The 13,169-nt window shown below is 45.7% G+C and overlaps 1 protein-coding gene across 1 annotated transcript; it reads right to left on the minus strand.

The window, feature by feature from the left end:
* Positions 1-7,252: 7,252 nt before the first annotated feature.
* On the minus strand, positions 7,253-12,684 carry LOC109783766 (pyrophosphate--fructose 6-phosphate 1-phosphotransferase subunit alpha). Its single transcript, XM_020342365.4, has 19 exons — positions 12,441-12,684; positions 12,175-12,347; positions 11,976-12,088; positions 11,683-11,757; positions 11,481-11,594; positions 11,167-11,234; positions 10,993-11,076; positions 10,813-10,866; positions 10,639-10,719; positions 10,458-10,551; positions 10,258-10,331; positions 10,064-10,174; positions 9,926-9,970; positions 9,795-9,851; positions 9,608-9,712; positions 9,386-9,502; positions 8,905-9,008; positions 7,787-7,952; positions 7,253-7,692 (listed from the first exon to the last, which is right to left on the minus strand). The coding sequence occupies exons 1-19, from the start codon at positions 12,660-12,662 to the stop codon at positions 7,555-7,557; spliced, it is 1,995 nt and encodes a 664-aa protein (XP_020197954.1). The 5' UTR covers positions 12,663-12,684; the 3' UTR covers positions 7,253-7,554.
* Between the last annotated feature and the right edge of the window lie 485 nt (positions 12,685-13,169).

Consider the following 13,169-nt stretch of genomic DNA (forward strand, 5'->3'; position numbering starts at 1 on the left):
AAGTATTATTGTCTTAATGTCGAATGATAGACTATTGCTTTGAATCACTCGTGTCTTAATATTCATGCCATGATTAGATTATGTGATCAAGATTATGCTAGGTAGCATTCCACATTAAAAATTATCTTTTTTATCATTTACCTACTCGAGGACGAGCAGGAATTAAGCTTGGGGATGCTGATAAGTCTCCGTCGTATCTATAATTTTTGATTGTTCCATGCCAATATTATACAACTTTCATATACTTTTGGCAACTTTTTATACTATTTTTAGGACTAATATATTGATCCAGTGCCCAGTGCCAGTTCCTGTTTTTTCATGTTTTATGTTTCGCAGAAACCCCATATCAAACGGAATAAAAATGGACGGAGAATATTTTTGGAATATTTTGGAAATATGGGAGGATGAATCAACGCGAGACGATGCCCGAGGTGGCCACGAGGCAGGGCGCGCGCCCCTGACCCTCATGGGCCCCCTGCAAGGCGGTTGCTGCTCTTCTTTGGCCGCAAGAAAGCTAATTTTCGGAAAAAAATCTTGGCGAAGGTTTCAATCCAATCGGAGTTACGGATCTCCGGATATATAAGAAATGGTGAAAGGGCAGAATCAAAGAACACAGAAACAGAGAGAGGCAGAGAGACAGATCCAATCTCGGAGGGGCTCACGCCCCTCCCACGGCATGGAGACCATGGAACAGAGGGGAAACCCTTCTCCCATCTAGGGAGAAGGTCAAGGAAGAAGAAGATTAAGGGGGAGGGCTCTCTCCCCCTCGCTTTCGGTGGCGCCAGAACGCCGCCGGGGCCATCATCATCACCGCGATCTTCACCAACACCTATGCCATCTTCACCAACATCTCCATCACCTTCCCCCCTCTATCTACAGCAGTCCTCTCTCCCACAACCCGTTGTACCCTCTACTTGAACATGGTGCTTTATGCTTCATATTATTATCCAATGATGTGTTGCCATCCTATGATGTGTGAGTAGATTTTCGTTGTCCTATCGGTGGTTGATGAATTGCTATGATTGATTTAATTTGCTTGTGGTTATGTTGCTGTCCTTTGGTGCCCATCATATGAGCGCGCGCGTAGATCACACCATGGGGTTAGTTGTATGTTGATAGGACTATGTATTGGAGGGCAAGACCTAGCATAGAAATTGATGCATACGGGATTGAAGGGGGACCAATATAACTTAATGCTATGGTTGGGTTTTACCTTAATGAACGTTAGTAGTTGCGGATGCTTGCTAAAAGTTCCAATCATAAGTGCATAGAATTCCAAGTCAGGGATGACATGCTAGCAGTGGCCTCTCCCACATAAAACTTGCTATCGGTCTAGTAAAGTAGTCAATTGCTTAGGGACAATTTCGCAACTCCTACCACCACTTTTCCACACTCGCTATATTTACTTTATTGTGTCTTTATATAAACAGCCCCTACTTTTTATTTACGTGCTCTTTATTATCTTGCAAACCTATCCAACAACACCTACAAAGTACTTCTAGTTTTATACTTGTTCTAGGTAAAGCGAACGTCAAGCGCGCGTAGAGTTGTATCGGTGGTCGATAGAACTTGAGGGAATATTTGTTCTACCTTTAGCTCCTCGTTGGGTTCGACACTCTTACTTATCGAAAGAGGCTACAATTGATCCCCTATACTTGTGGGTTATCATATGTCGATCTCAATATGCTTGGTGCGACGGTGTTGAACCGGATTCCCTGACATGTAGACAGCTGAAATATTATCACAGTAAATAATGGTAGCTTGCTCAATAGGACGGTGCGGCTCCAACAGCAACTGGCGCAACCAAACCGTATCAGCAACCGCATGAGCCACAGCGCGGTACTCAGCTTCAGCAGACGAGCGGGAGACCGTAACCTGCCTTTTTGAAGACCAAGAAACCAAATTGTTACCAAGAAAAACACAAAATCCGGATGTGGACCTACGAGTATCTGGACAACCAGCCCAGTCTGCATCAGAGTAAGCTGTCAAGGAGGTGGGAGAGGATTTGTTGATATGAAGACCTAAGTATAGTGTGCCTTCGAGATACCGAAGAATACGTTTGACATGATTGTAGTGTGGAATACGAGGATCATGCATGTATAAACAAGCTTGTTGGACAGCAAAATAAATTTCAGGACGAGTGAGAGTAAGACACTGAAGTGCACCGGTAAGACTATGATAAAGAGAAGGATCAGAGAAAGGATCACCGCCGGCAGAGAGTTTGGAACCTGTATCAACAGGGGTACGGGAAGTTTGACAATCAAGCATACCAGCACGAGAAAGAAGGTCTAGAGTGTACTGACGTTGAGACAAGAAAAGATCAGAGGAGTCACGGATAACAGTAATACCTAAGAAGTGGTGAAGAAGACCAAAATCTGTCATAGAAAATTCATGGTGAAGAAGAGAGATAATATGATCTAAAAATTGTTGTGAGGAAGCTGTGAGGATAATATCATCAACATATAAAAGAAGGTAAGCAGTGTTGTTGTTGTGATGAAAGGTGAAGAGTGAAGTGTCAGAACGGGAAGGGGTAAAACCGATGGTTTGAGCATAAGTAGAAAAGCGTTGGAACCAGGCACGTAGTGCTTGTTTAAGACCATAAAGAGTTTTTTGAAGAAGACAAACATTATTAGGGTAGGAGGAATGTTTGAAGCCAAGAGGTTGTTGACAATAGACTGTTTCTTGAAGAGAGCCATGAAGAAAAGCATTTTTGACATCGAGTTGATGAATTGGCCAGGAAGAAGAGACGGCGATGGTAAGGACAGTGCGAATAGTGCTGGGCTTGACAACTGGAGAGAAAGTCTCATCATAATCGATGTCGTGTTGCTGAGAGTAACCACGACATACCCATCGAGCCTTATAACGTGCAAGACTCCCATCAGAATTAAATTTATGGCGAAAAACCCATTTGCCCGAAACGATATTTGTATTGGAAGGATGAGGAACTAACTGCCACGTGTTATTCTGCAGAAGGGCATCATATTCATCTTTCATAGCTGCGGCCCAATTAGGATCTAGAAGAGCTGATTTGTAAGATTTGGGTAGAGAGGAAGGAGATAAAGATGCATGAAGATTGAGACGATCTTTTGCAGGTAAACGAAACCCGGACTTGGCACGTGTGCGCATGGTATGATCATTAATAGGAGCTGGAACGGGAATATCATGAGCAGGAGGGGTGGGGGAAGATGTGGTGGACGCGTCCGGCGCAGCGGAGGAAGCGGATGCGGGAGATGGTGGTGAAGACTGCGGCTGCAGGAGGTCTGCCGCGTCAGAGTGTAATGTGTTTTCCTCTGTCGGGACAGAGGTGATGACAGAAGTGGTGGCGGCAGGATCTGCTACTGCGGCTGGTTTCGCTGGATTGGTCGGCGGGTGAAAGAATGGAAGATGATTGCGACGAGAGGGACTAGTGGACGGCGCGGGTGAGTTGGAATCTAATTGTTGACGCTCGGAAAAGGGAAAAATGTTTTCAGCAAATGTTACATGATGAGACACATGAACACGACCACTAACAAGATCTAGACAACGATAACCCTTGTGTTCGTCAGAAAAACCTAGATGGACACACGGGATAGAGCGCGGGGAAAGTTTGTTAGGAGAAGTGGAGTAGGAGTTTGGAAAACAAAGACAACCGAAGACGCGAATGTCGGAGTAATTTGGATGAGAAAGAAATAAAGAGAAGTAAGGATTAGTTTGTGGGTTAACTTTAGATGGACGAATATTGAGTAAATATGTGGCTGTGTGGAGTGCCTCTGCCCAGAACATCGACGGCATAGAAGATTGAATAAGCAGAGTGTGAATGATGTCATTAAGAGTATGAAGAGAACGCTCGGCTTTGCCGTTTTGAGGGGAGGTATAAGGACAGGAGAAACGTAAGAGAAATTCATATTGTAGAAAGAAATTTCGATTTTTAAAGTTGTCAAATTCACGACCATTATCACATTGTATGAATCTTATAGGGAGGAAAAAGTGGACCGATACATAGCGCTAAAAGTTAAGGAATATATTATGAACGTCGGATTTGTTGCGTAAAGGAAAAGTCCAAACATAATGAGTAAAATCGTCAAGAATCACGAGATAATACTTAAAACCGGATACACTTTCTATTGGTGATGTCCAGAGATCACAATGAAGTAATTCAAAAGGAAAAGTACTAGAGGATTGAGAGGAACTAAAGGGAAGGCGAACATGTTTGCCTAATTGACATGGCTGACACATAGAAGAATTATGAGAGTCTCTATTACAAGGTATTGAAAATTCACTAAGAAGTGTGGACAACACATTTTTATTGGGATGACCGAGACGTTGGTGCCACAGATCAATAGAGGCCACCATAGATGTTGGAGGAGCAGCGACCGGAACACCATGGAGAGAATATAAATCACCGGAGCTATTGAATCGAGCGATCTCGGCCTTGGTTGGGTAGTCCTTCACGGACAGACCAAAGGGGTCAAACTCAACAGAAACATGATTATCAGTGGTGATTTGGCGAACAGAAATCAGATTTTTAATAAGAGAAGGAGCTACAAGAACATCACGAAGAAGCAAAGGCTTAGTTGGGGATTGGATTTGAGCCTGACCGACACAGTAAATAGGAGTAGAAGATCCATCACCGAGAGTAATAGAGGGAAAAGACGAAGGTGTGCAAGAAGAAAGCAAATTACTCGATGCAGACATATGACGAGAAGCACCAGAATCGAAAATCCAATCCGTACCTGAGTTCCTTGTGCAGCAAAGTTGTTCATGGCTTGTAGAAAAGCAGCTTGGTCCCAGCACGGAGTCGAAGTAGAGGCCGGTGTAGTCATGGGAGCTTGCGGGTGTGGTGGCATCGGCAGTAGGGCCGGCATCGGCGTAAAGAGAGACACACCATCATTGTACTGCTGCATGTAGGGAGGCGATGGAGCGCCATAGGATGCATAAGGACTGGTGTTGTAGATCGGTGGCGCGTAGGAGGGAACAGCGTGGTACGCGACCGTCGGCTGTCGGGGCGCGAGGACGGATGCACCGGTGTGAGGGCGAGCACCGGGCTGCCAGCCACCGGTATAGGCAGGCGGGGCACCATATGGCGTAGGGGTGGACCAGGGCATAGGCCACGCCTGGACTAGCCCTGTCCATGGATCAGGAGATGGGCGCCATCCGGGCGGTGGTGGTGCAGTTGGTGGAGCCGGGGGCGGAGCAAGAGCGCGCGCCGTGCGGAACTACGGCGGCCTAGGGTTTTTGCCCTGATAGTTGGGACATGGACGCCAGCCAGATGGTTGAGGAGGTGCTGTTGGTGGAGGTGGTGGTGGCGGCGTAGACGTAGGCGGGCGAGGAGAAGCAGCGCGCCGCTCGAAGTAGCCGGGCGGCGGCAACGGTGCCGGGGCTGGCGGGTTAGCCATACCCTAGGATCGAAAGTCTGATACCATGTAGAATTGTATTGAATTTTATTGAATAATTGTTGATGCAATATTGTGCTGGTACAAGAGGTATATATATAAGAGCCGCCGCACCTGACCTAGCCTTATTACAAACCGAGTAGGAGTCCTAGTCCTATTACAAGTTGTATTCTAACACAAACAGGCCCTAGAAACCCAGCGGCCGCCGTCGCCATGTCCTTCCCTGAGCATGCAACAAGGTACTTGTTGTCGGTTGTTCTGGCCTGTATGTCTTCCGGCAGCGAGCGGAGAGATCGGGTTTGGAGGTAGCTAGGGAGGTGGTGGCCGCTGTGTCATCCAAGAGAAGGGCACATTTTTTTGAAAAAGGCGGATTACCCCTAACCTTTGCATCAAGCCGATGCATACATCTCTTTATTACTTATTTTTTTCGAGAATCTCTTTATTAATTATTCAATAAAGCCTTACAAAGTAATACATTAATGAGTTTGAAGCCACCCTCCTAGCAACAAGTGTCGTTACTCCTACCAACATGATGAAGGAGGTGCACATAACCGAGTCACTTGCTCTAACCTCACACCAACGCCAAACATCTAAACCCGGAGGCCTCAACCATCCCTCCTATGGCTTGTCGGTGGCACAACCTGGTCCAACAGACTCGCACTGGGCACCGCGTGCGCACGCTCCAGAGACCACTGCCACCGTCTTCTGCCGATCCATCTTCAGAACTAGAATCAACCCATTAACCTTGCCAGGGCTGTCATCGACGCCACCACAAATGCTAGACAACGCCACCTCTCTACGCGCGTGCTTCATCACGCATCCGTCATCGAGACCCTGCTGCACCACGCTGCTGAGACTCCGCATCGTCGATGTGTCATGTAAAACTCCGCTCCACCATTGTCGCCGTCCACTGGTCCCTCGAGCCGATGAACACCTCCAAGAATGACGCCCTCAAGGGGGGAACGACACCTGAGCACCGCTATCATCCGATCGGCTGATCAAGGTTCCCCCCGAAGGTAGCGGAAGGAGGTGGGAGCTTCACCTTGATGATGCCTTCAAGAAGGAAATGACGCCTAGGGCGTCACCATCACCGGCTCCGGCCACTAGCCGAAGACAAGGTTTTCACCCAGATCTTGTCCCACGAGAATCCAGCTGACATCTTGTGCACTAGCTAGACCACCTTTAAAGCCCCAAATTTGGCCACCCAGATCCGGCGACCACCCACATCAGCATCGCCACCCCAGGAGCCCTGGCGCACCGACCACTACCAGAGTGCACCACCGCTGGAGCCCGGGAGGAGGTCCGCCACCCCACCTTGCCAGCCGTCGGGAAAGATCCCACTCCTGCTCGTCACCGTCACTGATCTGATCCAATCTGGAGCCAAACCACCAGATCACTAGCGCAATTATGCCTTGGACAGGGGCACCACCACGCCATGCCACCGCGGGCTGCTTGAGCTTCACCCACCGCCATTGACTAGGGCTGCCGCCCCAAGATCCAGGTCGGACGTCGCCGCCGCCATTGGCCAGACCCAAACCCACCGCCATCCTCTGGCCGATCTCCACCCGCGCCACCACAAACGCCGCCGTCGGGAGCCACCGCGCCGACATGGACCGAGGAAAAGGCCACTCCCCCCGCGGATCCAACGCCCTCCCCGCCGTTCAACCCGGGAGAAGGAGGAACAACCCTCCACCGCCGCAGTCAATCGCACGGGCTTTACCCGGCGCCGTCCACCGGCGGCGATGGAGGGGAAGGAGGGGATGAGTCGGGGCGGCTGGTGGCTAGGGTTGGTGCCTCTCGTGTCGCCCGCTAGGGGTGCGACGTGAGAGGGAGGGTTGGCCTCCGGTTGATGAGTTGATGATCTTTGGTTGTACATTCAGTAAGGTTGTAATGTCCGAATTACAAGTCATTACTTAGAACAATTACAAGTCATTTACAATCAAAAGTTTTCGAGACTAACTGATCCTGAAGTTCTGATTACTTCGGCTGGAGTATATCGATTGCTCATCACAAACATATCCGGTCTCACACAAGGATTATATACTAGTATACTATTATTTCGACGTTTGCTGGCATATAGACTGCAGTGCTTTCACACGCTGTCCTTCAGAAAAGGATCACAGAGGAAAACAGAGTAGCTCAAGAAGCCAGCTGTAACTCAGATGCAGTGAGTGATTCACGCTCAGTTGAAATGGTAGAGAGGCAGCTCAGCATTGAGAGGGTGGGACATCACTGTCAGCACATGTGTCACTGAGATCATCGAGCTTATTGCCGCTTTGAGGGTGTCCCTCGAGCAACCGGGCTTCACGATCGTCTTCACCTGGAAGTAAATTCATTGGTATGCTTGGCACAGTTAGGAACATGAGACAGGCAACAAAATGCAACCTGAGTCGAGATTGGTTTCAGGCACCGACCTTGTCGAGATATAGTTTTAGCATTTCGATGTCGCCCATGTAGTCCTGGTCTTCAATGGTCAGTGTGATGGGCTTTGCATCTGAACCAGGTCCTTCAAATTGTATACCTCCAGGAGTCCTGTAGAAGTCATCGAGGAGAAAGCTCGAAGCTTTCTCTCGCAGCAACCTGTAGAAGTCATCGCAGTTCGTATAAGGCGTAAGATCGTGACCAGATAAAAGTAGGACTTTTAAGTGTTACAACTAGGGAGTAATTGGGCATTATTTTCTTGTAAATTTCATTTTTCATCATGAACCGATGCGTTACTTTTGTTCAGTAATGACCTCTAAATAAAATGAGTTCCATAGCCTTCGTGTTTTATTACATCGGCGGTCTCGTAAATCGCTGAATGTGAATTATGTTATCAATATTTAAATTAATTTTTTTACAGGTTATAAATCAGTTTTGCTAGAAGTCTAAATATTTGTCAACAATATGTATAATGTTTTTTTGCAGGAATATTTTTAATGGTTCTATTGCAGTAAAAAATTCACATTACATATTTTGCTGTTATAGTTAGAGAAATCTCAACCTTCTATACTTTGATAATGATAGGGGAGTTTTTTTTAACTCATAATGATATGGGGAGTTATTCATGGGGTTGAACATTTGATTCAAGTTTTTTTTTCATCTACAGTAATGAAGATGACACTTCTTTTAGAGTACTCCCTCCGTCCGAAAATACTTGTCATCAAAATGGATAAAAAGGGATGTATCTAGAACTAAAATACGTCTAGATACATCTCCTTTTATTCATTTTGATGACAAGTATTTCCGGACAGAGGGAGTAGAAAACTGATGTAGATATAGCCAATCTGGAATTCCCGCTCTTTAGTTTTGAAAGAATGTCTGGTATGAATTAATTAGGGTTGGACACTGAAAAAAGTGTCTTCTGTGATACTCCCTCTGTGACTAAATATAAGACGTTTTTGTAGTTTAAATTGAACTGCAAAAACGATTTAAACTGCAAAAACGTCTTATATTTAGTTACAGAAGTTGTATTACATTATTTAACCATCAAGAAAAGGAACTATTTGAGTTAATAAAAGCACCTTTTATATATAAAAAAACATAGACTTACTCATATGCCTTCCCTTTCAGGTCGATAGGAGAAGGATGAATGGCAGGCTTTCCTATAGGGATTGCCCCAGGGCCACGTAAATGCCTCCTGACACTCATCATTGCCTGATAATGACAACAATAAGTATTACTGGTCAGTAAGGACTACTTAAACAGATGGTAATCTTTTTGTACTGAATTCAGACAATACAACAGAACAAGTTTTACAGAGTAGTCTGGAGTAGTTGACAAGAAGTCCATAATAAGAGTATGGCCGAAGAAATTTCTAGCTGACAAGAAGTCTAGTGGGAAAAATAATTCTTGCTTAACTGCTTCTCCAATGTACATGATGGGTTTTTACTTAACCACAAAAGGGGTGCTAGATAAGATGGATTCCATACCATTTAGTGCAGAGGATACATGTTTTTTTTTGTCAAGATCAAGCTTTCAAATCTAAACAAAAGATTAAGGAATAGAAATGGAAACATAAATAAAGATCTTACGGTTAGTGGGGCAGCAGCACATCGCCACTTGTGTACAGGGTCCTTGAGATTAGCCACAGTTGCCATGTAGCCAGTCAAACCAGCTGCTATCATATGCAGGGAGATATGGCCAAGAACCTGGTTCAAATATTAGAGTAGGTCCTTTAAAAAAAATAGAAACATATATTTAGAGTATTGTCTTCAGATAAATTAAAAATTTAACATAAAATTTGCAACCCTTACATAAGCGTAGTCACAGTCAAAGTTTGACGGTAGGGATCCTCGAGCCTGATATCCAAAGAAATGGCAGACTGAACTGAACTTCTTTCCCTTGTATCTCCCTTCTTTCTGGAAATTAAGCAACATGATCAGAAGGGGCTGATCCTGAAATTTAAAACCCAAATAAAAAAGCAGAAGCCTGAAAACTCACTGTTCTCTTTATCATTTCTGCTTCTACCAAGTGAGCTAACAGTTGCTCAGTGTCAATCTGTAAAACGACAATGTGAGACCAACAATTGCATGATAAAATTTCGGCAACTAAGAGCATCTCGAGTCACAAACCTGGGACAACTGAGCAGAGTTGTCAGATTCTTGATGGAGGAGGAGCTGAGTGAAAAATGTAATGCATTTGGAACTTAGTTTATGTTAAAAGCTAATGTCATAACAGTATGCAAAGAAACTTTGCTGGAAATGCAGCACCTCTCTTCTGATGAAGGGTGGTAAGAACTGGAACAGTGCTGCTGCCCACGGAGACACTTGTGTTGGTATCTCTGTAACAGGCACATTATTGTTGTGGAGGATACTGATTTCCTGGAATGGTTGAACAGTAATGAATAAGGTGGAACCAAAGTTATGTTTTTCATCCTATTATTAGGTGGCCAGAACCATTATACCTGAATGAGTGCATACATTTCTGGAATGCTTTCTATCAGTCCCTCTGGTATAAGGAGCACACCATGGTGTTTTCCTGAACATGGATACCGGGAGATCAATTTATCACAATATATGTATGAAGATGGCATAAAAAATTAAAAATTATGAGCAAAGTGTTCAGCTAATCTTGCAAACAAACCGGCTGAAGGACTGTACAAACCTAATTCTGCCCTTGCTTGTACTCCGTCACATATCTTGTTTATAACTTCCATCAGTGTGAGTTTTGACAATGCCACCTCCTCTCCCATGATAAGCTGCATGGAGAAATTCAAAAGCATAAAGATGATAATATTGTTCTTCTCATGCATAGTAGTCTGGCTGATAAGTTTGATGACTCATACCATGTTCGGGTGTGATTGGAGTGCACATTCTAAGGCGACATGAGACGCTTTTCGACCCATCAAACGAACAAAATAGTAGTACTGGTAGGAAAATGAACAGAAGCCAAGTGCTATATTAATGATACGTAATTAGGCTTTTTTAACAGTTAATATGAATGAGTGAATTACAGTTACCTTTCCAGCTGAGATTGCATCCAGGCAAACATTGCTTATAAGCTGAGAATTCACCTGAAAAAGAATTTCCATAAATGACAGGAGTGATAAACTGACAGTGCTAAACCGCATCCGATGCCTCTTTAATTATGCGCAGGTCATTTCGTCTTAGAAAATTTCTCGTGGAATCCAGTGGGTTACCTTGCACACTGTATCAAATCCAACGGTTGTCTCCACAAACTGGTTTTTGAGATCGCCATTCAGTGAAACAGGCACACCAACAACCTGTTCGATAAAGACATTAGTCCCTGAGAGATTACTGGGGCCCTTGAAGAATACGAGCATTTGGTATTACGGATTAAGTGAATACATTACCTTGGTCTTACAGTTCTTTTGGACAAGGGTCTCCGCGAGCTGTGCAGCATCTGAATTGGAAGTCACTCCTGATAACAGAGAGCAAGTGCAGTGTTAACAGAACCACGTACATGCTTCTACTAAAATGGGATATTTGATGGGTTTGAAATTGCTACACCAATTATGCTTGAAAATATCCTTTATGTTGACAACATGGTACACTATAATAGAACTCAAAATAGCTCATGCATCAAATTATTGACATATGGTAAACCTGGATCATTAGTTTTCATGGACTGTCATAACCAATTTTATCGGGTTCTCGTAATTGGTACCTCCAACAATGACCAGGCCATCCAAGTTAAGATTCTGGCATGTAGTCATAGCAGCACTCACTTGCTTACTCGAGCGGATCTGGTCAATACTTCTGCCCAGCAAATCGAAACCACCTGGGAAAACAGAGGTGCAATTTTTTTTCTGTCATCTATAAGAATCACAGAATTGTGTCAAGAATCGACGGTAGATGAACGCACGAACCCTGGTTCTTGTATGAAGCAAGAACATCATCTGTGATCTCCAATGTCTTGTTTGCAAACAGCCCCTCAGTCCCACCTACACACAAGCACAACCTACTTTAAATAAACAAAATTCTTTCATTTCTTATCTACACCAAATCAATTTTTTTCTAGAATACTCTTATATAGACCAAATCTTGTGAGAAAAAAATCCAGATGCTGACGCAATATAAAGAGACTATTTTTTTTCTTTCGAAACTGAGCCAAAAAAACAAAAGCCAATAGGAAACTGAGACTTTGGAAGTAAAAGATTACCAATAAATCCGTAGAGAATACTGTGGGGATTGTAAGCCTTGAGAGCATCATGGAGGCCCCAGACCACATTGTGCCCTCCAGGTGACTGCCTCCCGGAGAAGACCACGCCCACCCTGCAAAATCAGCACCACTGTATGCATCAGCGTTGCAGATTCCCATTGGACGGAACAAACGATCCGGGCTAGCTATCGAGCTTGACCTGATGGGCGGGCGCTCGTCGACAGCCTTGCCAGCCCCGGCGGTGTCGTCCGGCGCGAGAAAGGTGACGAGCCGCTGGCCGTAGGTGCGCGGGAAGGCCTGGGCGACGGCGTGCGCGCCGGTGGGGTCGATGGTGGTGGTCGCATCGCCGTACTCCACCCTCACCGTCGCTCCCTGGGACAGACAACAAATTTCAGCATCATTAATCCAAGAACGAGAGAATGGAGATGGGCAGCAGAGGATACGGGCGGGCTGGTCGACGATCACCTGGAGACAGGGCGGGAGGCGGGGCTGGTACAGGGCCCGCCTCTGCTGCAGGGGCCCCGCCAGCTCCGTAGGCGCGCCGTAGTCTGCGTTCATCCCTCTCGATCGATCGGTCGGTACAAGATTGACGATTTTACTTGCTGGTTGGTGGCGTTGTGGTGCTGTGCGTTGGTCCGGTGAAGAAAGACAGGGGAAGATATGATATGAGAGTGTGGGGATTGTCATACCACGGGGCGGCGCCGGCGGTTTGACATGCGTCCTTGTTGTCTGTTTTGTCAAACCGGCGGGAGAGCGACACACCGGTGCTGTCCCTAGGCTATGGGCTGCCCCCTGATTTTTCTATGTTTTTTCCTTCTTCGAATGTATGCCCGACTCTTTATTCACGGAGGGGGCGGCCGGAAAGCGACGCCCACTGCCCATTGATTTATACTATTGACACAAAAAAAATATTCGGTCGATTTGATTGCACATATAGCTAAACTGCTAAAGTGTTGCTTTTGCATAGAGATATTTTTGTTGGCTCGTGGGAAGATCCTCTGATTATTCTCAACCGGATAACTTCCCGCCTAGCCAGCTGTCTGATCTGTGGCCGTCCGATCGCAGCAACACAACGCACCGCCGAGCGCGCGACAGCTTCAACGGAGCACTGATGACACCCCAGTGAAGCTCCCTTACAGTTCTCATGGCGCACCACGCAGCGCGACAAAAGTTGCAACGTAGCACCGACAATGT

This window comes from Aegilops tauschii, chromosome 5, assembly GCF_002575655.3.
Source record: "Aegilops tauschii subsp. strangulata cultivar AL8/78 chromosome 5, Aet v6.0, whole genome shotgun sequence".
In the NCBI taxonomy this organism is placed as follows: domain Eukaryota; kingdom Viridiplantae; phylum Streptophyta; class Magnoliopsida; order Poales; family Poaceae; genus Aegilops; species Aegilops tauschii.

Bases quoted from the DNA above. Each gene is read 5' to 3' on its own strand.
- LOC109783766 (XM_020342365.4), bottom strand. From the start codon at position 12,662: ATGACAATCCCCACACTCTCATATCATATCTTCCCCTGTCTTTCTTCA. The intron at 11,758-11,975 runs GTAATCTTTTAC...GCTTGTGTGTAG, and splicing joins TATTCTCTACGGATTTATTG to GTGGGACTGAGGGGCTGTTT. The intron at 10,720-10,812 runs GTAACTGTAATT...TTTTCCTACCAG, and splicing joins ATGCAATCTCAGCTGGAAAG to TACTACTATTTTGTTCGTTT.